Source organism: Globicephala melas, chromosome 3 (assembly GCF_963455315.2).
Source record: "Globicephala melas chromosome 3, mGloMel1.2, whole genome shotgun sequence".
Taxonomy (NCBI): domain Eukaryota; kingdom Metazoa; phylum Chordata; class Mammalia; order Artiodactyla; family Delphinidae; genus Globicephala; species Globicephala melas.
The window spans coordinates 108,824,038-108,851,021 of record NC_083316.1 but is presented as its reverse complement, the minus strand read 5'-3'; the positions used below and the strand labels follow the sequence as shown (position 1 = coordinate 108,851,021).

The following is a 26,984-nucleotide window of genomic DNA, read 5'->3' as shown; positions in this document are numbered from 1 at the left end:
GTGTATACATGTCAATCCCAACCTCCCAATTCATCCCACCACTACCTACCCCCCGGCTGCTTTCCCCCCTTGGTGTCCATATGTTTGTTCTCTACATCTGTGTCTCTATTTCTGCCTTGCAAACCGGTTCATATGTACCATTTTTTCTAGGTTCCACATATATGTGTTAATATATGATATTTGTTTTTCTCTTTCTGACTTATTTCACTCTATTACAGTCTCTAGATCCATCCACATCTCTACAAATGACCCAATTTTGTTCCTTTTTATGGCTGAGTAATAGTCCATTGTATATACGTACCACATCTTCTTTATCCATTCGTCTGTTTTTTTTTTTTTTTTTTTATCATTTATAAGTTTTATTATTTTCCAAATCTTATTCAATAACAAGTACTACTTTTCAAATCAGAAAAAAAATTAGTAAGCATGAGGAAACCAACCACCTGATGACAAACTTAAATAGTCACTAATTTCACCAATAGATTTGGGTAATTTCAAATTTCCTTGCTAACACAAATTTTGGAATAAGTCACCTTATGTGTATTACTGAATATGTTCATAACAACCAGAGCCAGAAGTGGGATTTGTCATTTGTTAAATTCAGGCAGCTCACCAAGCAGCCCAGACTTAAACATGAGAACAAATGAATTGCTCACCATAGCTTTGTACTCACATCTCAAATGACTGACTACCTTAGGTACATCTTACCTTCTTTCCACATCCACTTTAGCCATTGAATCTCTCCCTGAGATTAAGAAAAGATTTATGATGAAAAAGATAGCTCTTACCATCGGGAAACTCTTCCTCCCCTAGAAATGCCAACCCTTTGCTCCTTGCAAAGATATGCTCTGTACCAGCATTTTATTTTGGACCCCACCTTATCCTAAAACAATGGAGCATCTTGGCTGAGCAGCCCACAGAGGATTCCATCCGCTGCTGGCCAGACAGAAGCTGGGGATTAGGAGTAAACACTGGGAGCCCCAAGCGGATCAGCCAGTGTGTCCCTGCCCCTCCCCTAAGCTTTATGCTTCCTCCCGTGGAGCCTTCTGTACCTTCCAAAGCCCTCAATGAATGGGCTAGAAAAAGGTTCTTTTCTTCCCTTGGCACTTTACTGCCATGCATGTTTCCCTGCTAGCATGGGCTACTCCATTAAGCCTCCTGCCTGTCAAAATTTCTAGACTCAAAGTAGGCACCAGGCTGTATATCTTCATTGCCTCAAACTCCAGAGGACATGTCAAGCCCTCCAAGTCCAATCCACTCCATCAGTACCACAGGGGAGTGGAATGTCTGCTGGTACAAAATGCCCCACATCCCCTCCTTGCAAGCATCCCCAGTCTCCACAAGGGAGTCTCTCAGGGTCCCTTCACTTGACTTCATGGGGAGCAAAAAGTCTTTCACCTCAAGCAAGTACATCCTACAGGCCAAGATTCCAAAGATTATGCCTTCCTTTCTATCTCTATAATTATATAGACCTGGGGGCTTAGAGTTGAGGGTTCCACGACCAGTTTTGTTATTGTAGGTCTTTTCCTTCTTTTGTGTTTCTTGCCTAGAGAAGTTCCTTTAGCAGTTGTTGTAGAGCTGGTTTGGTGGTGCTGAACTCTCTCAGCTTTTGCTTGTCTCTAAAGGTTTTAATTACTCCATCAAATCTGAATGAGATCCTTGCTGGGTAGAGTAATCTTGGTTGCAGGTTTTTCTCCTTCAACACTTTCAATATGTCCTGCCACTCCCTTCTGGCTTGCAGAGTTTCTGCTGAAAGATCAGCTGTTAACCTTATGGGGATTCCCTTGTGTGTTATTTGTTGTTTTTCCCTTGCTGCTTTTAATATGTTTTCTTTGTATTTAATTTTTGACAGTTTGATTAATATGTGTCTTGGCGTATTTCTCCTTGGATTTATCCTGTATGGGACTCTCTGTGCTTCCTGGACTTGATTAACTATTTCCTTTCCCATATTAGGGAAGTTTTCAACTATAATCTCTTCAAATATTTTCTCAGTCCCTTTCTTTTTCTCTTCTTCTTCTGGAACCCCTATAATTCGAATGTTGGTACGTTTAATGTTGTCCCAGAGGTCTCTGAGACTGTCCTCAGTTCTTTTCATTCTTTTTTCTTTATTCTGCTCTGCAGTAGTTATTTCCACTATTTTATCTTCCAGGTCACTTATCCGTTCTTCTGTCTCAGTTATTCTGCTATTGATCCCATCTAGAGTACTTTTAATTTCATTTATTGTGTTGTTCATCGTTGCTTGTTTCATCTTTAGCTCTTCTAGGTCCTTGTTAACTGATTCTTGCATTTTGTCCATTCTATTGTCCATTCTATCTCCAAGATTTCGGATCAACCTTACTATCATTATTCTGAATTCTTTTTCAGGTAGACTGCCTATTTCCTCTTCATTTGTTAGGTCTGATGGGTTTTTATCTTGCTCCTTCATCTGTGGTGTGTTTTTCTGTCTTTTCATTTTGCTTATCTTACTGTGTTTGGGGTCTCCTTTTTTGCAGGCTGAAGGTTCGTAGTTCCTGTTGTTTTTTGTGTCTGTCCCCAGTGGCTAAGGTTGGTTCAGTGGGTTGTGTAGGCTTCCTGGTGGAGGGTACTAGTGCCTGTGTTCTGGTGGATGAGGCTAGATCTTGTCTTTCTGGTGGGCAGGTCCACGTCTGGTGGTGTGTTTTGGGGTGTCTGTAGACTTATTATGATTTTGGGCCGCCTCTCTGCTAATGGGTGGGGTTGTGTTCCTGTGTTGCTAGTTGTTTGGCATAGGATGTCCAGCACTGTAGCTTGCTGGTCGTTGAGTGAAGCTGGGTGCTGGCGTTGAGATGGAGATCTCTCGGAAATTTTTGCTGTTTGATATTATGTGCAGCTGGGAGGTCTCTTGTGGATCAGTGTCCTGAAGTTGGCTCTCCCACCTCAGAGGCACAGCACTGACTCCTGGCTGCAGCACCAAGAGCCTTTCATCCACAGGGCTCCTTAATTTGGGATGATTGGTTGTCTATTCAGGTATTCCACAGATGCAGGGTATATCAAGTTGATTGTGGAGCTTTAATCCGCTGCTTCTGAGGCTGCTGGGAGAGATTTCCCTTTCTCTTCTTTGTTCTCACAGCTCCCAGGGGCTCAGCTTTGGATTTAGCCCCGCCTGTGCGTGTAGGTCGCCGGAGGGCGTCTGTTCTTTGCTCAGACACGACGGGGTTAAAGGAGCCGCTGATTCGGAGGCTCTGGCTCACTCAGGCCCGGGGGTAGGGCGGGGCATGGAGTGTGGGGCGGGCCTGCGGCGGCAGAGGCCGGCGAGACGTTGCAGCCTGAGGCGCACCTGTGCGTTCTCCCGGGGGAGTTGTCCCTGGATCCCGGGACCCTGGCAGTGGCGGGCTGCACAGGCTCCCCGGAAGGGCGTGTGGCTAGTGACCTGTGTTCGCACACAGGCCTCCCGGTGGCGGCAGCAGCGGCCCTAGCGTCTCATGTCTGTCTCTGGGCTCCGCACTTTTAGCCGCGGCTCGCGCCCGTCCCTGGAGCTCTCTCAAGCAGCGTTCTTAATCCCCTCTCCTCGCGCACCAGGAAACAAAGAGGGACGTAAAAGTCTCTTGCCTTTTCGGCAGTTCCAGACTTCTCCCCGGACTCTCTCCCGGCCAGCCGCGGTGCACTAACGCCCTGCAGGCTGTGTTCACGCCGCCAACCTCAGTCCTCTCCCGGCGCTCCGACAAAAGCCGGAGCCTCAGCTCCCAGTCCCGCCCGCCCCGGCGGGCGAGCAGACAAGCCTCTCGGCTGGTGAGTGCCGGTCGGCCCGATCCTCTGCGCTGGAATCTGTCCGCTTTGCCTTCCGCACCCCTGTTGCTGTGCTCTCCTCCGCGGCTCCCAAGCTCCCCCACTCCGCCTCCCGAAGTCTCCACCCGCGAAGGGGCTTCCTAGTGTGTGGACACTTTTCCTCCTTCACAGCTCTCTCCCGCTGGTGCAGGACCCGTCCCTATCCTTTTGTCTCTGTTTAGTTTTTTCTTTTGCCCTACCCAGGTACGTGGGGGGTTTCTTGCCTTTTGGGAGGTCTGAGGTCTTTTGCCAGCGTTCAGTAGGTGTTCTGTAGGAGTTGTTCCACGCGTAGATGTATTTCTGGTGTATCTGTGGGGAGGAACGTGATCTCCGCGTCTTACTCTTCCGCCATCTTCCCGGACCAGTTGATTTGGAATATATTTTAAAGGCAGATGGGCCAGGATTTCCTGAATAGGTTGGTTGTTGGGTAAGAGAGAAAAGTCAAGAATGACTCTTAAATTATTGGTTTGAGCAACTAGATGAATGGTGGTATCATTTCTTGAGATAGGAACATCGTAGGGCAGAGCAAGTTAGGAGAATAATTAAGAGTCTTTGGTTTATGCATATTAAATTTGATCTGTCAGCTCATGTACATAATGTTACATGAAAGAATGGAAACACAAACAGGTATATACTCATTTATTTTATATATATATATAAAGTTCAAGAACAGGCAAGACTTATTCTGGCTAACAGAAGTTAGAATAGTGGTAATCTTTAAAAAGGGGTTGCTGACTGGGAAAAAACATATAGGAAATTTCTGGGGTGTTGGAAATATTTTATGTCTTGATCTGGGTGATAATTATATGGACGAATACATGTAAATATAAGATTTGTTCCCATTACTGTACCTATGGAGTACCTTAAGAAAATATTAAAACATTAAGAGGATTTTTAACCTTCAGCTGGAGATGTGAAAGCAGTTTGTGACACAGAGTCCGGAGTTCAGGGCAGAGACTGGGGCTGCAGATAAATATTTAGAGTCAGGTATAGATGCTTTGAAGCCGTTAGAGTAGGTGAGTCACTTAGGAAGAGAAAAGAAATAGAAAAGAGACATGTAAAAGAATGTAAATGGAACACTTCAACATTTAGAAACAGCTGTAACAAAATATTCCAAGAGATCAAATAAAACAAGGGTTGATGACTGAGAATTGTTACAACCAAGACCTAACCTAGTCTTCCTCCTCCAGTGTCCTCCGTCTCAACAAATGTAGCTTAATAAACCAAAACATGGGATCATCCTCAACACCTTCCTGTTTGTCATTTCTGTCTCTAAGTACTAATTTTATCTTTTACAGAACTCTCAAACCTACAGCTTCTCTCTACATTGGGAGATGAAGATGAGAGGAATGATTAGCCTCAAAGTTTACCAGATTTAGCAAATAAAGATACACAATGCCCAGTGAAATTAGAATTCAGAAGCAAATAATTTTTAATATAATTATGTCATGAACATTGCCTAGGCTGTACTATTACACAGAAAATACTTAAACTAAAAAGAATTTGTGATTCATCTGAACTTCACATTTAAGTGGGCATCCTATGTTTAATCTCTGCAATGAGGCTGGAAATATGTAAGCAATACAGGGATTATAAAAATAGGATTTTGTATGCCAATTTAAGAAGCTTAAGTTTTAACTTGAGGGCAGTGGAAAGCCTTTAAAGAGTGTTAAGCAGATGATATTAGATTTGTATTTTAGGTATACAGTGTGGATAGTGGACTGCAGAAGGAGGTGATTTGAAAGGCTATTGGGATCTATGTAGCAGGAAAGGTTTTGGGGTACAGATAAAGTTTTTGGTAAGATGAAAGAGGCCTGAGTATGTTTTAAGTGCTGGTAGGAAAGTTGGAGTAGAAAGGGAGAGAGTGAAAATACAGGATAGTAGAAATGGAAGGATAATTAATGAAGAATTCTAATCACATGCAACTTTCTCTACTAATTGAAAGGTAAATCTTTTATATACAGTTTATTTACTTCTGTGAAACCTGGAGCTCTTGAGATAAAGGTATTTTTAAGAATTCTTTCTCCTTTCTGTAGCAAGTCAGGTTGTTCAACATACATTAAGTTTTTCTTCTAAAACTATTACAAAATCATAGTCATTAAAATCCATTTTTTCCTCAAATTTGAGTTCTCTTTTCTGTACTTAGAGTTCATGACAGGTTAAATAATGAAAATACTAAAGTATATTTTTATTATAGATAATGCATCTTGTGGAGTTTTACTTGCTGAGAAAAATTACCCTTCAACCCCTCAAAAAACAAAGAAAAAAGCAAGTATTGAAGCAGAATAACCTTATAAACCATAAATTTCATTAATATGGGACATACTATTTTCTTTTAAACAACACTTTTATAGGAATTATTTTTCAGCTATTTAAGCCAATAATGGAAAATATTTTTGGAGCTTAGCAATTAGATTGCATTATTGTTGCATGAATATATACTCTATATAAAGTTAATGAAAGAGGATTAAAACTTTAAAATTTTCCAATTTCCTTAAATTGGATGTCTATTAATAATTTAAAGTGAAAATAACACATTTGCTTTGTAGCCAGAACAGTGTTCTATACGAAGGAACTGAAAATCAGTACATTAGGCCTGGAATCTAGAGGTCTTTGGGGAGGAATTCAGACTTGATTATGTATATAACAGGAGCTACTCTCTGAGTGGCTACTCAGAGTAAAGTATTATTATCCTTTTCATTATATGTTTTTTATAGCATTCCTATCAGGTAAGTTTTTCATTTGTTTTATTTTTTAGCAATTTTATAGCTGAGAAAAATGAGGTTTAGATATTAACCAATATGCTTGAGGAGCTTGTGACAAGTCTTTCTCAATCTAAAACCTGTACTTTTTCCACTGTACCGTATGGTCACTATATACTTTGGGGAGCAAATTGAAAGAGGGCAAGAGTGTCAGCAGGAAGATTCATTAATAGAAAGTTGCAAAGGTTTTTGGTGGGAGATTGTGGTGGCTTTAACTAGGATGTTTTGTAGGAGAGATGGAATAATATGCGTGGATTGAAGATAATTTTACCTATAGAGTTTATGGATTGGACATAGAGGATGAAAGAGTGAGAGGTGTCAATAAAGGCTTCTAGGTTTGTGTCTTAAGCAGCTTTGATGGATAAAGGTGCTATATAATGTGATAGGAAAGGCAGGAGATCTGAAGGCACATAAAGATGAAAATGTTGGAAGGGCCATTAGCTGTAAGTTTCCAGGTCAGGAAAACAGAACAGGAGTATACAATATTATAGATATTTTAAAATTCATGATAATGGGTGAAATCACCTGGGAAAGAGTATCTAGAGAGTAAGGAAGAAAAGGGGGTCCAGGATCAATTCTTGAAAAACTCTACAGTCACATGGAAAAGGAAAAGTGGGCAGAGAGAACAGGGAAAATAAACAGCATATGGTATCATAGAAGGTAAAGGAGGAGAGCTTTTGCTCCTTAAAGGGAGAGTGGCCAACTATGCTGGGTGCTGCTTGGAGGTCCAGTGTTATAAAGAATTTTGAAAAATTGGAAGACTTCCAGTTTCTGGTCCAACATGAAAGGAACTTAGAAGTCACTACTCTGTCCTAACAACAAGTAGAAACCTGAACAAACTGAAAAATAAGCAACTCTTTATAGATCTTTCGAAGAAGTAAGTAAGGTCACATGGTCAACTGCTACACCAAAATATGGAAAGACAGACAGGTGGATACATAGAATAATGACTTACCAGAGCAGAAACACATGAACAGAAACCTCCCTGTGAACCAGTGCTGGGGTGGGAAACCCAAAAGTGTGATTGATTAATTGCTAAAGGCTCAGTGTGGACAACTCTGAAAGTTAAAAACTCAAGAGGGACCCAGTCATCAGAGGAACCTCCACACTTTTGTGAGTTTTACCTCCAGAAACTCTACCAGATCCTCACAGTGAAAATCAGAGAAGAATACCCTCATGCTTCTGGTAGTGGAAAGGGAAAAGGAACCATTTTGAAATACATCAGAATATTCTGTTCTTCTTAACAAAGCCTGCCCTCAACAGAAAGTGTTTTACAATAGCCTAACTTGCTGGGGTTTTATCAGAGCCTAACCTACCTGGGGAGGGGAAGTACCTGATTCCAGCCAGCTCTCCACTTCCAAGTGGAGGAAGGAAATTATTCAATTCCAGCTCCCTCTAGCCTTCCACATGGGTGAATGGAAGTACCCGATTACTACAAGATGGTCCTTTCTAGCCATCCTGTCTCAACTCAAGGGGGAAAAAACTGAGAAGAACCGGTGATGTTTGCAGTCCAGGGGCACAGGCTCAATAAAAGACTGAGACCTAATCATAGAACTGTAGAATGCTTCTCCATCCCTACAATTTATCAGTGCATTACTAAAGACGTATTCACCACAGTTGCTATTACCCAGTACATCATGTCCACATTTTAGCAAAAAATTACAAGCCATACTAAAGGGCAAAAATTACTGTTTAAAGAGGCTGAATAAGCATCAGAGCCAGAGACAGATGTGGCAGTAGTGTTAGAATGATCAGACCAGAAATATAAAATAACTATGATTAATGTGCTAAGGCAGTTATAGGAAAAAGTAGACAACATGCAATATAAGCAGAGAGATGGAAATTCTAAGAAATAATCAAAGGAGTGCTAGAGATCAAAAACACTATAGCAGGAATGAAGAATGCCTTTGATGGACTCAGTAGTAGAATAGACACAGCTAAGGGAAGAATATCTGAGTCTGAGGACATGACAATAGAAACTTCCCAAACTGAAAAGCAAAGAGAAAAAAGGACTAAAAAAAAAAAAAAAGAACTGTGGGACAACTACAAAAGGTGTGACATATACATAATTAGAATTCCAGATGGAAAGAAACAGAGAAAGGAACAGAAGCAACATTTGAAACAATAATGACTAAAAATTTTCCAAAATTAAAATGTCAGACATTAAACCACAGATCCAGGAAATTGAGACAATACAAAGCAGGATAAATGCCCCCAAAACTACATATAGAAATATCAGATTTGAACATCAGAAAATCAAGCAAAGAAAATATCTTGGAAGAAGCCAGAAGGAAAAACACCTTACCTATAGAAGAGCAAAGATAAGATTTACAGACCTCTCCTCAGAAACCATTCAAGCAAGAAGAGAGTGAAGTGAAATATTTAAAGTATTGAGAGAAAACAACCACCAACTAGAATTCAGTACCCTGTGAAGTTATCCTTCAAAAGTGGAGGAGAAATACATACTTTCTCAGACAAACAAAATTTGAGGGAATTTGTTGCCAGTAGGCTTGCCTTGTAAGAACTATTTAAAGTTCTTCAGGAAGAAGGAAAATAACATGTCAGTATAGGTTTATCTATCTTAACAAATGTACCACTGTGGTGTAGTGTGTCAATAGTAGGGGAGGTTGTGCATGATTGGGGACAAAGGGGTATATGGGAACTCTGTACATTCAGCTGAGTTTTGCTGTGAACCTCAAACTGCTGTAAAATATGAAGTTTGTTAATTTTTTAAAAGTCAATTGCATTTAGGATCAAGAAGGAAATTGATGACTTTGGCAATAATAATTTTAGTGGACTAGTAAGGAAACTAGATTGGAATAGGTTAAAGAGTTATAGAAATTGAGAAAGTATAAAATATATAAAGAAGCAAATTGGGACATAAACAATATAAAATGTGTGTGTGGAGGGGAAAGTAAATGTGTAAAACTTTTTAATGCAATTGAAGTTAATTTGTTTTCAGCTTAAAGTAGACTATTATAAGATGTATTATGAATGCCTTAGGTAATCAAAAAGCAAAAATCTGTGAGAGATACACAATGATAAAGAGAAAAGAATCAAAGCATACCACTAGAAAAAAAAAAAATCAATTCACAAAGAAAGACAGCAATAGAGGAAGAAAGGAACAAAGGAACTATAAAATAATCAGAAAGCAATTAACAAAATGGTGATAGTCCTTACTATCAATAAGTCTGCACCTCTCAGTAATTATTCTAAATGTAAATGTTTTAAATTCTTCATTTAAAAGATATAGAGCAGCTAAATGAAAACAAAATACCTATATGCTGTCTACTAGAGACCCACTTAAGCTTTAAGGACACTAAGGCTGAAAGTGAAGGGATGGACAAAGTTATTCCATACAAATAGAAACCCAAATAGAACAAGGGTAGCTATACTTATATGAGACAAAATAGATTTTTAAGTCAAAAGCTGTAATAAGAGACAAAGAATGCCAGTATATAGTGATAAAGGGGTCAGTTCATCAAGAGGATATAACAATTGTAAGTATATACTTACTGAATTTTGAAGCACTGAAGTATATTAAACAATTATTAACGGATCTAAAAGCAGAAATAGGCAGCAGTGCAATAAGAGTAAGGGACTTCAATACCTGACTTTCAAAAATGGATAAATTATCCAGACTGAAAATCAGTGAGGAAATAATGGACTTGAACTACACTTCAGACTAAATGCACCTAACAGACATATACAGAACATTCCACCCAACAACGGTAGAATCCACATTCTTCTCAAATGCACAGGAAACATGTTCCAGAATAGATCATACGTTAGGTCACAAAACAAGTCTTTAACAAATTTAATAAGATTGAAATTATATCAAGTATATTTTCTGACTGCAATGGTATAAAACTAAAAATCAACAATAAGAGCAAAGCTGGAAAACTCAAATATTTGGAAATTAAACAACATATTTATGAAAAACCGATGAGTCAAAGAATAAATCAAAAGAGCTATTAAAAATATCTTGGGGGGGGGCTTCCCTGGTGGTGCAGTGGTTGAGAGTCTGCCTGCTGGTGCAGGGGACACAGGTTCGAGCCCTGGTCTGGGAGGATCCCACATGCCGCGGAGCGGCTAGGCCCGTGAGCCACAACTACTGAGCCTGCACGTCTGGAGCTTGTGCTCCACAACAAGAGAGGCTGCGATAGTGAGAGGCCCACGCACCGTGATGAAGAGTGGCCCCCGCTTGCCACAACTAGAGAAAGCCCTCGCATCGAAACGAAGACCCAACACAACAAAAATAAATAAATTAATTTAAAAAATATATCTTGAGGGCTTCCCTGGTGGCGCAGTGGTTGAGAGTCCGCCTGCCAACGCAGGGGACACGGGTTCGTGCCCCGGTCCAGGAAGATCCCACGTGTTGCGGCATGGCTAGGCCCATGAGCCATGGCCGCTGAGCCTGCGTGTCCGGAGCCTGTGCTCCGTTAACAGGAGAGTCCACAACAGTGAGAGGCCCGCGTACGGCAAAAAAAAAAAAAAAAAAATCTTGAGACAAATGAAAATGGAAACACAACATACCAAAACTTATGGGATACATCAAAAGCAGCCTTACAAGAGAAGTTTATAGCGTTAAACACCTACATTAAGAAAAAATTAAGACCTCAAGTAACAGCCTAATCTTATACTTCAGGGAACTAGAAAAAGAAGAACAAACTAAGTCCAAAGTTAGCAGAAGGAAGAAAATTAAAATATTAGAGCAGAAAGAAATGATCTAGAAACTAGAGAGACAATAAAAATGATTAACTAAGCTAAGAGTTGGTTTCATTAAAAGATGAACAATTGAGAAACTTCTATCTAGACTAAGAAAAAAAGATGACTCAAATTAATAAATTATAAATGAAAGAGGAGGCATTACAACTGATAACACAGAAATGCAGAGAGTCATAACAGACTTCTGTGGATAATTATATATCAACAAATTTGATAACTTAGAAGATATGGATAAATTCCTAGAAATGTACAACTTACCAAGACTGAATCACAAAGTAATAGGGAATCTGAACAGACCAATAATGACCAAGGAGATTAAATCAGTAATTAAAAATTTCCCAGCAAAAAAAGGAACCAGCTAGCTTCACTGGTGCATTCTACCAAACCTTTAAAGAATTAATATGAGTCTTTCTCAAACTCTTCCAAAAAGTTGAAGAGGAACACTTCCAAACTCATTTCTGAGGCCAGCATTACCACGGTTACTAAATTCAGATCAGGGCATTGAAAGAAAATTACAGGCCACTATCCCCACTGAACATAGATGTAAAAATCCTCACCAAAATGCCATCAAACCAAATTTAAGGACACATTAAAAGGACCATATACCATTATCAAGTGAGATTTATCCCTGGGACTCAAGGATGGTTCAACATAGGGAAATAAATTCATGTGATACACCACATTAACAGAATGAAGGGTAAAAACCATATGATCATTTCAATAGATGTTGAAAAAGCATTTGACAAAATTCAACATCGTTTCATGATGAAAACTCTCATTAAATTAGGTATAGAAGGAATGTACCTCATCATAATAAAGGTCATATATGACAAGTGCATAGCTAACATCATAGTCAGTGGTGAAAAGTTCAAAGCCCTTCCTCTAAGATCAAGAATAAGAAAAGGATGCCCACTCTTGCCACTTCTACTATACTATTCAACATAGTATTGGAAGTCCTAGCCAGAGCAATTAGGCAAGAAAAAGAAATAAAAGGCATCCAAGTAAGAAAGGAAGAAGTGAAATTATCTCTGTTTACAGATGACTTGATCCTATATTGAAAACCATAAAGACTCCACCAAAAACCTTTAGAACTAATAAACAAATTCAATAAAATTGTAGGATACAAAATCAACATACAAAAATCGGTTTCATTTCTATACACTAACAAAAAACTATCTGAAAGAGAAATTAGAGGGCAATCCTGTGAGATAATAGAAAAAATATATATACTGGTCTCTGCCCCCAGTTTCTGGCACAGAACTCCTAAACCCTTATAATTTCCTAAGTGTAAGAATGCTAGGAGCATCTCTTTGTTTTAGTATGTGGTCTTTGACCTCATCCCTGACACAGGACTCCTACAACCTTGTAAACTCCTAAGTGATAAGAGTACTAGTGGATATTTTGTTTTAATGAAGCAACTCCGGATGGGCTTCTGGATGGCTCTGGTATAGGGACTGGTCACCAGAAAGATGAAGCCATGATTAGAAGCTTGGAATTTTCAGCCCACAGCCTCCCCTTCTCCAGAGAGTGGTGAGGGGCTGGAAATGAAGTTAATAATTGATCATGACTATGTGAGGAAACCTCCATAAAAGTCCCAATAGTAGAGGGTACGGAGAGCTGCCAGGTTGAGCACAGAAGCTCCTGCACTTGGAACTCTCCCAGACCTCACCTTATGTGTTTTTTTATCTGGCTGTTCGTATATATCCTTTAATAAATTGGTAAATGTAAGTAAGTGTTTCCCTCAGTTCTGTAAGCTGCCCTAGCAAATTAATCAAATCTGAGGTGGGGGTGATGGGAACCTCTGATTTGTATCCAAATCAGACAGAAGTTGTGGGTAACCTACTACTCACAATTGTCATCTGAAGTAGGATGGGAACAGTCTTGTGAGACTGAGCCCTTAACCTGTGGGATTTGACACTATCCCCAGGAAGATAGTGTTAGTACTGAGTTGAACTGTAGGCTGCCTAGCTGGCATTGTAGAAAATTGCTTGTTCTGGAGAAACCCCCACACACATTTGGTGACCAGACCGTGCGGGTTTTGTGTGAGTAGTAAAGTAGACTCACAGGAGAAAGACTCATAAGAGGTAAAACAGGTTTTTCCTTTTAAAATCCCATTTACAGTAGCATCAAAAACAATAAAATACTTAGAGATAAATTTAACCAAGCAAGTAAAAGACCTGTACACTGAAAACTGTAAGACATTGATGAAAGTAATTGAAGAAGACAGAAATAAATGGAAAAATATCCCGTATTCTTGGATTGGAAGAATTAGTGTTGTGAAAATGTCCATACTATCCAAAGTGATCAACAGATTCGGTGCAATCCCTATCAAAATTCCAATGACATTTTTCACAGAAATAGAAAAACTATTCTAAAATTTATATCAAACCACAATAGAACCGAAATACCTAAAGCAATCTTGAGAAAGAAAAAAGCTGGAGACATCACATTTCTTGTTTTCAATTTATATTACAAAACTATAGAAATGAAAACAGTATGGTACTGGCACAAAAAGAGGCACATAGACCAGTAGAGAGCACACACATAAACCTACGCACGTATAGCCAATTGATTTTTTTTTTTTTTTTTTTTGCGGTATGCGGGCCTATCACTGCTGTGGCTTCTCCCGTCGCGGAGCACAGGCTCAGCGGCCCTGGCCCATGAGCCCAGCCGCTCCGCAGCATGTGGGATCCTCCCGGACCGGGGCATGAACCCGTGTCCCCTGCATCAGCAGGTGGACGCTCAACCACTGCGCCACCAGGGAAGCCCTAGCCAATTGATTTTTGACAAGGGTGCCAAGAACATAAAATGGGGAAAGGATAGTCTCTTCAATAAATGGTAATAGGGAAACTGGATATCCACATGCAAAGGAATGAAATTGGAACCCCATCTTACATTAGTCACAGAAATTAACTCGAAATGGATTCAAGACTTACATATAAGACCTGAAACCCTAAAAACTCAAAGAAGAAAACATAGGGAAAAAGCTTGACATGGGTCTTGGCAATGATTTCTTTGATAAGGCACCAGAACACACAACAAAAGCTAAAATAAACAAGTGGGACTACATCAAACTAAAGAACTTCTGCATAGAAAAGGAACAGTTAGTAAATTTAAAAGGTAACCTACAGAACGAGTGAAAATATTTGCAAATCGCATATCTTCTAAGGGATTAATATCCAAAATATATAAAGAACCTATATAACTCAAGAGCAAAAAGCAAATAATTCAATTTTTAAATGGACAAAGTACCTGAATAGACAGTTTCCCAAAGAGCATATACAGGTGGTCGATAGGTACATGAAAATGTGCTCAATATCACTAATCATAAGGGAAATGCAAATCAAAACTACATTGAGATATCACCTTGAACCTGTTAGGATGGCTATTATCAAAAAGCCAAAGCTAACAAATGTTGGCAACGATGTGGAGAAAAGGGAACATTTATACACTGTTGGCGGGAATGTAAATTGGTATAACCATTATGGACAACCATATAGCAGTTCCTCCAAAAATTAAAAATAGAACTACCATGTAATCCAGCAATCTCACTCCCAGGTATGTATCCAAACGAAGTGAAATAAGTATCTTGAGGAGTTATCTGCACTCCCATGTTCATTGCAGCATTATTCACAATAACGAGATATGGAAACAACCTAAATGTCCTTCACTGGATGAATGGATAAAGAAAATGTGATATAGATGTAGAAAATGGCATATTATTCAGCCATAAAAAGAAGGAAATCTTTCCATTTGCGACAATCTGTATGAACCCGTAGGGCATTATGCTAAGTGAAATAAACCAGAGAAAGATAAATACTGTATGGTATTGCTTATATGTGGGGGGAAAAAGCCAATTTCATTACAGAGAATAGAACAGTGGTTGCCAGGGTCTGGGGTATGAGGAAATGGTGAGATGTAGGTTAAACTACAGACTTTCAGTTGTAAGAAAAATAAGTTCTGAGGGTCTGACATTAGCATGGTGACAATAGTTAATAATATGGTATTGTATATTTTAAAAGTTGCTGAAAATATATTTTAAGCTTTCTCACAATGCACACTCCACTAATGTTAACTATGTGAGGTGATGGATATGTTAATTACCTTGATCTTGGTAATCATTCCACAATGTATATGTATATCAAATTATCACTTGTGTGCTTTAAATATATATATTATTATATTTGTCAATTATTCCTCAATAAAGGTGGGAAAAAAAGAAAAAAATAAAGTAAGGAAGTAATGATTATCTATAGAGATTAATTCTGATGGGAAATAGTGGAAAAGAACAGTAACTAGAGGGAGAGGCAGGGTCAGAGGAAATTTATTCTGTTTTGTTTTAAAGATGGGATATGTGGGACCATTTTTTAGGGCTAATGGGAATAATAGAAGGAAAGAAGAGGGAATAGTGAATGTAACTCAGTAGGCAACTGGAGCTCCCTGTGACATAGAGATCTAGTTGAAGTTGACCTGAATTTCACTTTTTTAACCTAAAGCAATGAAAAATCTTCCACATACTTCTATGTTTTCTTTTCCATGCTTCTTTGCTTCCTCCTGGTTACATTTCCCTTTCCTGTTTCCATGCATGCTGTCTCAGTTTCATACTCCATTATCTCTCTCTCTCTCTCTCTCTCTCTCTCTCTCTCTCACACACACACACACACACACACACACACACACAACCACACACACGCACACCTTTCTATACAAATCAAGCATCTTATAATTTGTGTGTCACATGTTACATTAAATGCCATTTCTTATGCTCTTGCATGTTCTGCCCCTTCTCAAAAGCTGTGTTCCTAAGTTTCTCTTCCTGACTATAGCTTTACCATTTCTGGGATGCTGGTCTATGAGAACTTCCTTATATTATTTTGAAGAAGATATACAGATGGCCAATAAGTACATGAAAAGATGCTCAATATCCTTAGTCATTAGGGAAATGCAAATCAAAACCACAATGAGGTATGACTTCATATCCACTAGGATGACTATAATCAAAAAGACAGATAACGGAATTCCATGGTGGTCCAGTGGTTAGGACTCGGCACTTTCACTGCTGTGGCCCGGGTTCATTCCCTGGTCGGGGAACCACAATTCTGCAAGCTGCACAGCACGGCCAAAAAAAGAAAAACAAGACAGACAATAATAAATGTTGGTGATGATGTGGAGAAATGAGAACCTTCAGACATTGTGGGGTGAATGTAAAATAGTACAGCTGATTCGTAAAACAATTTGGCAGTTCTTCAAAATTTTAAACGTGGAGTTACCGTAGGACTCAGCAATTCTACACTTAGGTTTATACCCAGGAGAAATAAAAGCATACATCCTTACAAAAACTTATACATGAATGTTCTTGACAGCATTTATTCACAACAGGCAAAAAGTGGAAACAACACCAGTGTCCATCTCCTGATGAATGGGTAAATAAAATGTGGTATATCCATACAATAGAATATTATTTGGCAATAAAAACCAGTGAAGCACTGATACATGCTACAACTTGGATGAACCTTGAAAAAACTATGCACTGTGAAATAAGCCAGTCACAAAAGGCCACATATTATATGACCTCATTTATAAGAAGTGTCCAGGATAGGCAAATATATAAAGACAGCCATAGATTAGTAGTTACTTAGGGCTGATGGGGATGGAATGGAGATTGACTGCTAATGGTTATGGGGTTTCTTTTAGTGGGAACAAAAATGTTCTAAAATAGGCTGTGGTGATGATTGCACAACCCTGTGAATGTATTAAAAACCATTGAATTTTACTCTTAAATGGGTGAATTTTATGGTGATTTATATCTCAATAAAGCTATTTTAAAAAATAAAAACAAAAAGCTTCCCTATACTATTATATGGAGGAGAGAAGTCCTTGAAAAGATGAGGAAGGATGAGATCCAGAATACCAGTGGAGAAACTGGCATTTAAAAGAGGAGGGAGATTTCTCTTGTGATATACTTGTAGATGTAGTGGTAGCAGGGCGGGTATTGTGCTTAGAAGGACCCCATGCTTCATTTAATGCTCTGTTTTCACCATCTTGACATTTTAAATAGCTTTTAAATATTGGGGCCCCACAATTTTATTTTGCACTGGGCCCCCAAAATTTGAGTCTCGAGTGAGTAGTTGGATGCTGTTTGATGTCTTTTATTGTTGCAGGGAAGGGTGAGCCAAAGATGTCAGTTGCAGATGGTAGAAGGAAGGAGGCTGGAGGTTTAAGGAAAATTGGGTGATTTTGAAATAGTCATGAGAAGCTAGAGAAGTGTAGAAGAGGTGCCAATCTGTGGCTACTCCTTTTGAGTTTGTAGTGCTGTTGGTATGCCACATTGTATAATTTTCTCCAACACTTAATTGCACTGGTGGTACAGCGGATATTGATGTTAGGGTTCATCAGGCTGGGGATTTGTCAGGCATCTGTGATAGGAGGAGAAAGCGATAAGAAAGTAGTTATAATGATGGTTGGTGGTAGATAAGGAAGGAATAAGACAGGAGAAAGATCATGGATGAGATAACATTGTAGGATCAGTAAATTGGAGATTTCAATGACAGGGAAGTTTATTTCCTCAAGATAATTGTGCAAGGGTTGGACAAATATAGGAAGCTATTTGAATTGATTGATTCTGTAGTTTCTATTGATGGCAAGGGCTAAGTTTGATCATAGAGTGAATGAAATGCCATGAGGGGAAAAGGTTATTGGAAATGCAGAGATCAAGCAACTTAGAGACCAGTTGGTTGGCTGGGTTATTCCCTTGGATGATGAAATTGCTGAGAATGATGACAGGAGTGAAAGAAAAGGCTGTATGCAAGGTGTGAAATTTTCAGTGAAAGAAAGGAGTTAATAGTTGACAGTAAGTACCTCACTCTTTGCTCCATACCTTTGTTCTTTCCTTTGCTTGGACTATATCAATACCTTATACCTCTTCTACTTCCCTCCCCTCCTCTTTCTTTATCATCCTCTTTATCCCCTTACCCTCAACTCAAAATCTTGTCATTCTCAAATTGCATTCTCCTCAGTTATGTTGAATATATTTAAACTTTGAATATTATTCTACTTTATTTATTTATTTTAATTTATTTATTTTTGGCTGTGTTGGGTCTTCGTTGCCACTCACGGGCTTTCTCTAGTTGCAGCAAGCAGGGGCTACTCTTCATTGCAGTGCACGGGCTTCTCATTGCGGTGGCTTGTCTTTGTTGCGTAGCATGGGCTCTAGGCATGTGGGCTTCAGTAGTTGTGGCACACGGACTCAGTAGTTGTGGCTCGTGGGCTCTAGAGCGCAGGCTCCGTAGTTGTAGCGCATGGGCTTAGCTGCTCCACGGCATGTGGGATCTTCCCGGACCAGGGCTCGAACCCATGTCCCCTGCATTGGCAGGTGGATTCTTAACCACCAGGGAAGTCCCTGAATATTATTATAAACACATCTTGAAAGCATAAGACAAGTCACATAACTTAGGACAAGCAGTCACTGAACAGTTTTCAGTGCAGGGACTAGTTGGTAAAGCAATACACTTTCTTTTTTTGTTTGTTTGTTTGTTTTTGTTTTTGTTTTTTGGCGGTACGCGGGCCTCTCACTGTTGTGGCCTCTCCCGTTGCAGAGCACAGGCTCCGGACGCACAGGCTCATCGGCCATGGCTCACGGGCCCAGCCGCTCCACGGCCATGTGGGATCTTCCCGGACCGGGGCACGAACCCGTGTCCCCTGCATCGGCAGGTGGACTCTCAACCACTGCGCCACCAGGGAAGCCCGCAATACACTTTCTTGTAGTTGCAGCTTCCTGATGTCTTAGAAAGGACTTTTTGTTTTTTAAATGAAGATTATTGCATAATAAAGATATTTATATAAATATATTTAATGTTTTCTCTAAAATTTAGTTTTAAATAGTGACAAATAAATAGATCTTATTGTCATTTTTCTTTTCAAAAACACTATTTGGGAGATGTTACCTTAAATGTGGTAGGACAATTTTTTGAGCTGAGTATATTTCAGACTATTTTGTCTTTCAACAAATTTTTTTTCCTTAAATATATTAAAAACCTTCCTTTTTTAAAAAAACTTTTTAAGTTTAAAACTTTCTTTCAAGTTGAGGGAATTATAGATAGAAATATAGATCCCATTTTAATTATAACAATTATAACACAAATATATATAAAACAATAAAAATAGGACATCTGAGAGATGATACAAATGTTGTTATAGCATTGTAAAATGTGTTTTATGATTCTGAATTTCTTTCAGCCTGAAAAAGATCCTGAACCTAGAGATACAAGTTCTCAAACAACATTAAGCTCTCATCACCTAAATATCAAGGTTCCATCATCTCACCAGAGGTCTGTTGTAGAAAGCAGTGCAGGTAGATCAGTTGCTAAAGTTCTGCTGCCTCAGCCCCTCAAACCTGCGTTGGTAAGCACTGGCCTTTTATTAACTAATTCTTGAAAAGACTATAAAAAGAAAATGTACTTATTAGGAAAATTTAGGTATGCATTAATGTCTTAGCAAATCTAGGAAAAAATGCGGAGAATCTATGTACTTACAGCTATATACAGGCAGATTTTTTTTTTTTTTTTGCGGTACGCGGGCCTCTCACTGTTGCGGCCTCTCCCGTTGCAGAGGACAGGCTCCGGACGCGCAGGCTCAGCGGCCATGGCTCATGGGGCCAGCCGCTCCACGGCATGTGGGATCTTCCTGGACCGGGGCACGAACCCATGTCCCCTGCATCGGCAGGCGGACTCTCGACCACTGCGCCACTAGGGAAGCCCCAGGCAGATGTTTTTTAAATGGATTGACTGTTGACAATTGTGTCACTTGAGACCACTGGGAAGAGATTATTCCAGCAGAATTAAGAGTTCAGGGCTTCCCTGGTGGCACAGTGGTTGAGAGTTCGCCTAACGATGCAGGGGACACGGGTTCGTGCCCTGGTCTGGGAAGATCCCACATGCCGCGGAGCGGCTAGGCCCATGAGCCATGGCCACTGAGCCTGCGCGTCTGGAGCCTGTGCTCCACAACGGGAGAGGCCACAACAGTGAGGGGCCCTAATAACGCAAAAAAAAAAAAAAAAAAAAGCGTTCAAATGGCATATTGGAGGGGGTAATACCTGAGAAAGGAAAGCAGGGAGGAAGGAAGATTGGGCTGGAATAGCCTCAGTCTTCAATGCAGATCTGACAAAGACTCTCCCAGTGGGGAGGTCTGGAGCAAAGATTGTCCATTATAGGAATATTATGTTGGGCTGCTATGCTTAGATGTTGGCTGAGGCTTGCCCTAGATGATGGCCTCAACCTGAAAGCTGAAGCAGATTCTAAAGGTGTTGCAGCTGGGCAGTATCAGCTAACTGCACTCCTTGCAGTGGAACAGCATGTATTATTTGTAACCTTTGCATGGCAATTCCTAGGGTAGAATAATCCCTATTGTTCAGATGAACAGATTAAAAGATCATATAGGTAATAAATTAGAGAACTAACATATTTAGTGTACTAGGTAAATTTACTTATAATTTTTTGATAAAATCTTCCTAATAAATATTCCAGATTATGTCTTGAACAACTAGTTTAAGAGATTTTAAGCCAGAAAGAAAGAGTTCAAGAAAGAAAAGACGAAAGAAAGAAAAAAGAAACCTAACACAACTTCCCTGTGATGTTCAGGTTTTATGAATTTGGGTTCCAGGCTTGGCAGCATGTAATGACACCTATTCAAAGAGATATATCATTTTTACCACATAGAGTTCTCTTGGAGGTTGTTTGACCTAGCTCAAGCCAAAAAATTCTTTAGTTTCTTGTCTAGTGTTTTAAAATTTAATTAGCATATTAAAATTTTATTACTATGACATATGATCTAGTATACTATTAAAATTTTGTTTGTACTGTATTAAGGTATTTTATTTCTTTCTGCTATTCAATTCCCTATTTCACAAAATACTGATAGAACACACATTCCAGTACTTCTGATAAGAAAAGCAGAGGCCTGTTAACAAGTACTCCGTCTTCACAAACAGCTAGTTTAATGGTAAGTGTTATTAGCATTTGACACTTGTAGTATCTATTTTCTGGCTCCCTGTTCTTCCCATTATTCTGTTTCTCTTAGACTAGGGGAATATCGCACATAGACAATAATGTCTGTAATTTCTATTGCATAAACATACTTTCACTGGAAGTACTCTATATACTGGTATACATGAAAGAAAGATTTCTGTCTTCTTTAAAAAAAATTTTTTATTGTGGCAAAATATATATAACATAAAATTTACCATTTTAACCATTTTTTAATTTTTTTTTTTGTGGTACGCGGGCCTCTCACTGTTGTGACCTCTCCCGTTGCGGAGCATGGGCTCCAGACGCGCAGGCTCAGCTGCCATGGCTCACGGGCCCAGCCGCTCCGCGGCATGTGGGATCTTCCTGGACCGGGGCACGAACCCGTGTCCCCTGCATCGGCAGGCGGACTCTCAACCACTGTGCCACCAGGGAAGCCCCATTTTAACCATTTTTAAATGTGCAGTTCAAGTACTTTCACATTGTTGTGCAACCATCACCACCAACAATACTGAGAAATTTTTCATCTTGCCAAACTGAAATTTCATACACATTAAACAGTAACTCCCCATTCTTTCCTCCCCAGTCCCTTGTTACCACCATTGTACTCTCTGTCTCTATGAATCTGATTGTTCTAGGTACTTCATATAAATGGAATCATACAGTATTTGTCTTTTTTGTGACTGACTTATTTCACTTAGCATAATGTCTTCAAGGTTTATCTATGTTGTAGCATGTGTCAGGATATACTTCCTTTTTAAAGGCTAAATAATATTACATTGTGTGAATATACCACATTTTGTTTATCCATTCTTCTGTCTATGGGCATTTGGTTGCTTCCATCTTTTGGCTATTGTGAATAATGCTGCTATGAAAATGGGTGTAAAAATATCTCTTTGTGACCCTGCTTTCAATTCTTCTGGGTATATTTTTGAGGAGCCACCATACTGTTTTCCATGTCAGTTGCACTATTTTACATTCGCACCACAATTTACAAATGTGCCAATTTCTCTACATCCTTGCTAACACTTGTAACTTTCTGTGTTTTTTTTTAAATAATAGATGTGAGATGGTATCTCCTTGTGGGTTTTTTTTTAACACCTTTATTGGAGTATAATTGCTTTACAATGGTGTGCTAGACTCTGCTCTACAACAAAGTGAATCAGCCATACATATACACACATTCCCGTATCTCTTCCCTCTTGCATCTCCCTCCCGCCCACCTCCCTCTAGGTGGTCACAAAGCACTGAGCTGATCTCCCTGTGCTATGCGGCTGCTTCCCACTAGCTATCGGTTTTACATTTGGTAGTGTATATATGTCCATGCCATTCTCTCACTTTCTGCCAGTTTCCCCTTCCCCTTCCCTGTATCCTCAAGTCCGTTCTCTAGTAGGTCTGCATCTTTATTCCCATCTTTCCCCTAGGTTCTTCATGACCTTTTTTTTTTTTTTTTTTTTAGATTCCATATATATGTGTTAGCATACAGTATTTGTTTTTCTCTTTCTGATTTCACTCTGTATGGCAGACTCTAGGTCCATCCACCTCACTCCAAATAACTCAATTTCGTTACTTTTTATGGCTGAGTAATATTCCATTGTATATATGTGCCACATCTTCTTTATCCATTTATCTGATGATGGACACTTAGGTTGCTTCCCTGTCCTGGCTATTGTAAATAGAGCAGCAGTGACCATTGTGGTACATGACTCTTTTTGAATTATGGTTTCCTCAGGGTATATGCCCAGTAGTGGGATTGCTGGGTTGTATGGTAGTGCTATTTTTAGTTTTTTTAAGGAACCTCCATAAGTTCTCCATAGTGGCTGTATCAATTTACATTCCCACCAACAGTGCAAGAGGGTTCCCTTTTCTCCACACCCTCTCCAGCATTTATTGTTTGTAGAGTTTTTGTGATGGCCATTCTGACCGGTGTGAGATGATATCTCATTTTAGTTTTGATTTTCATTTCTCTAATGATAAATGAAGTGGAGCATTCTTTTATGTGTTTGTTGGCAATCTGTGTATCTTCTTTGGAGAAATGTCTATATAGGTCTTCTGCCCATTTTTGGATTGGGTTGTTTGTTTTTTTGTTATTGAGCTGCATGAGCTGCTCATAAATTTTAGAGATTAATCCTTTGTCAGTTGCTTCATTGGCAAATATTTTCTCCAATTCTGAGGGTTGTCTATTCATCTTCTTTATGGTTTCCTTTTCTGTGCAAAAGCTTTTAAGTTTCATTAGGTCCCATTTGTTTATTTTTGGTTTTATTTCCATTTACCTAAGAGATGGGTCAAAAAGGATCTTGCTGTGATTTATGTCATAGAGTGTTCTGCCTGTGTATTCCTCTAAGAGTTTGATAGTGTCTGGCCTTACATTTAGGTCTTTAATCCATTTGGAGTTTATTTTTGTGTATGGTGTTAGGAAGTGTTCTAATTTCATTCTTTTACATGTAGCTGTCCAGTTTTCCTAGCGCCACTTATTGAAGAGGCTGTGTTTTCTCCACTGTATATTCTTGCCTTCTTTATAGAAGGTAAGGTGACCATATGTGCGTGGGTTTGTCTCTGGACTTTCTATCCTGTACCATTGATCTGTATTTCTGTTTTTGTGCCAGTACCATACTGTCTTGATTACTGTAGCTTTGTAGTATAGTCTGAAGTCAGGGAGCCTGATTCCTCCAGCTCCTGTTTTTCTTTCTCAAGATTGCTTTGGCTATTTGGACTCTTTTGTGTTTCCATACAAATTGTGCCATTTTTTGTTCTAGTTCTGTGAAAAATGCCATTGGTAGTTTGATAGGGATTTCACTGAATCTGTAGATTGCTTTGGGTAGTATAGTCATTTTCACAATGTTGATTCTTCCAATCCAAGAAAATGGTATATCTCTCCATCTGTCTGTATCATCTTTAATTTCTTCCATCAGTGTCTTATAATTTTCTGCATACAGGTCTTTTGTCTCCTTAGGTAGGTTTATTCCTAGGTATTTGATTCTTTTTGTTGCAGTGGTAAATGGGAGTGTTTCCTTAATTTCTCTTTCAGATTTTTCGTCACTAGTGTATAGGAATGCCAGAGATTTCTGTGCATTTAATTTTGTATTCTGCTACTTTACGAAGTTCATTGATTAGCTCTAGTAGTTTTCTGGTAGCATCTTTAGGATTCTCATCTGCAAACAGTGACAGCTTTACTTCTTCTTTTCCGATTTGGATTCCTTTTATTTCTTTTTCTTCTCTGATTGCTGTGGCTAAAACTTCCAAAACTATGTTGAATAAGAGTGGTGAGAGTGGGCAACCTTGTCTTGTGCCTGATCTTAGTGGAAATGGTTTCAGTTATTCACCATTGAGGACGACATTGGCTGTGGGTTTGTCATATATGGCCTTTATTATGTTGAGGTAAGTTCCCTCTATGCCTAGTTTCTGGAGGGTTTTTATCATAAATGGGTATTGAAGTTTGTCGAAAGCTTTCTCTGCATCTATTGAGATGATCATATGGTTTTTCTCCTTCAATTTGTTAATATGTTGTATCACATTGATTGATTTGTGTATATTGAAGAATCCTTGCATTCGTGGGATAAACCCCACTTGATCATGGTGTATGATCCTTTTAATGTGCTGTTGGATTCTGTTTGCTAGTATTTTGTTGAGGATTTTTGCATCTATGTTCATCAGTGATATTGGCCTATAGTTTTCTTTCTTTGTGACATCTTTGTCTGGTTTTGGTATCAGGGTGATGGTGGCCTCGTAGAATGAGTTTGGGAGTGTACCTCCCTCTGCTATATTTTGGAAGAGTTTCATAAGGATAGATGTTAGCTCTTCTCTAAATGTTTGATAGAATTTGCCTGTGAAGCCATCTGGTCCTGATCTCTTTCTTGTCTGTTGAAAGATTTTTAATCACAGTTTCACTTTCAGTGCTTGTGATTGGTCTGTTCATATTTTTTCTTTCTTCCTGGTTCAGTCTTGAAAGGTTGTGCATTTCTAAGAACTTGTCTATTTCTTCCAGATTTTCCATTTTATTGGCATATAGTTGCTTGTAGTAATCTCTCATGACACTTTGTATTTCTGCAGTCTCAGTTGTTACTTCTCCTTTTTCATTTCTAATTCTATTGATTTGAACCTTCTCCCTTTTTTTCTGGATGAGACTGGCTAATGGTTTATCAATTTTGTTTATCTTCTCAAAGAATCAGCTTTTAGTTTTATTGATCTTTGCTATCGTTTCCTTCATTTCTTTTTCATTTATTTCTGATCTGATCTATATGATTTCTTTCCTTCTGCTATCTTTGGGTTTTTTTTGTTCTTCTTTCTCTAATTGCTTTAGGTGTAAGATTAGGTTGTTTATTTAAGATGTTTCCTGTTTCTTAAGGTAGGATTGTATTGCTCTAAACTTCCCTCTTAGAACTGCTTTTGTGGCATCGCATAGGTTTTGGGTCTTGTGTTTTCATTGTCATTTGTTTCTAGGTATTTTTTGATTTCCTCTTTGATTTCTTCAGTGATCTCTTGGTTATTAAGTAGTGTATTGTTTAGCTTCCATGTGTTTGTATTTTTTACAGATTTTTTCCTGTAGTTGATATCTGGTCTCATAGCGTTGTGGTCGGAAAAGATACTTGATACGATTTCAATTTTCTTAAATTTACCAAGGCTTGATTTGTGACCCAAGATATGATCTATCCTGGAGAATGTTCCATGAGCACTTGAGAAAAATGTGTATTCTGTTGTTTTTGGATGGAATGTCCTATAAACATCAATTAAGTCCATCTTGTTTAATGTATCATTTAAAGCTTGTGTTTCCTTATTTGTTTTCATTTTGGATGATCTGTCCATTGTTGAAAGTGGGGTGTTAAATTCCCCTACTATGATTGTGTTACTGTCGAGTTCTCCTTTTATGTCTGTTAGTATTTGCCTTATGTATTGAGGTGCTCCTATGTTGGGTGCATAAATATTTACTATTGTTATATCTTCTTCTTGGATTGATCCCTTCATCGTTATGTAGTGTCCTTCTTTGTCTCTTGTAGTAGTCTTGATTTTAAAGTCTATTTTGTCTGATATGAGAATTGCTACTCCAGATTTCTTTTGGTTTCCATTTGCATGGAATATCTTTTTCCCCCCCTCACTTTCAGTCTGTATGTGTCCCTAGGTCTGAAGTGGGTCTCTTGTAGACAGCATATATTCGTGTCTTGTTTTTGTATCCATTCAGCCAGTCTGTGTCTTTTGGTTGGAGCATTTAATCCATTTACATTTAAGGTAGTTATCAATATGTATGGTCCTATTACCATTTTCTAAATTGTTTTGGGTTTGTTATTGTAGGTGTTTTTCTTCTCTCGTGTTTCCTGCCTAGAGAAGTTACTTTAGCATTTGTTGTAAAGCTGGTTTGGTGGTGCTGATTTCTCTTAGCTTTTGCTTGTCTGTAAAGGTTTTGATTTGTCCATCAAATCTGAATGAGATCCTTGCTGGGTAGAGTAATCTTGGTTGCAGGTTTTTCTCCTTCATCACTTTAAATATGTCCTGCCAGTCCCTTCTGGCTTGCAGAGTTTCTGCTGAAAGATCAGCTGTTAACCTTATGGGGATTCCCTTGTGTGTTATTTGTTGTTTTTCCCTTGCTGCTTTTAATACGTTTTCTTTGTATTTAATTTTTGACAGTTTGATTAATATGTGTCCTGGCGTGTTTCTCCTTGGATTTATCCTGTATGGGACTCTCTGTGCTTCCTGGACT

General features: G+C 38.9%; 1 protein-coding gene across 1 annotated transcript in view; it reads left to right on the top strand.

The window, feature by feature from the left end:
* Positions 1-26,984, top strand: part of MEIKIN (meiotic kinetochore factor) — a 134,004-nt gene that overhangs the window by 45,911 nt on the left and 61,109 nt on the right. The window contains exons 8-9 of the mRNA XM_070045181.1: positions 5,981-6,051; positions 21,189-21,269. Of these exons, the coding sequence (XP_069901282.1) occupies positions 5,981-6,051; positions 21,189-21,269 (152 nt within the window). The remainder of the gene's footprint in view (positions 1-5,980; positions 6,052-21,188; positions 21,270-26,984) is intronic.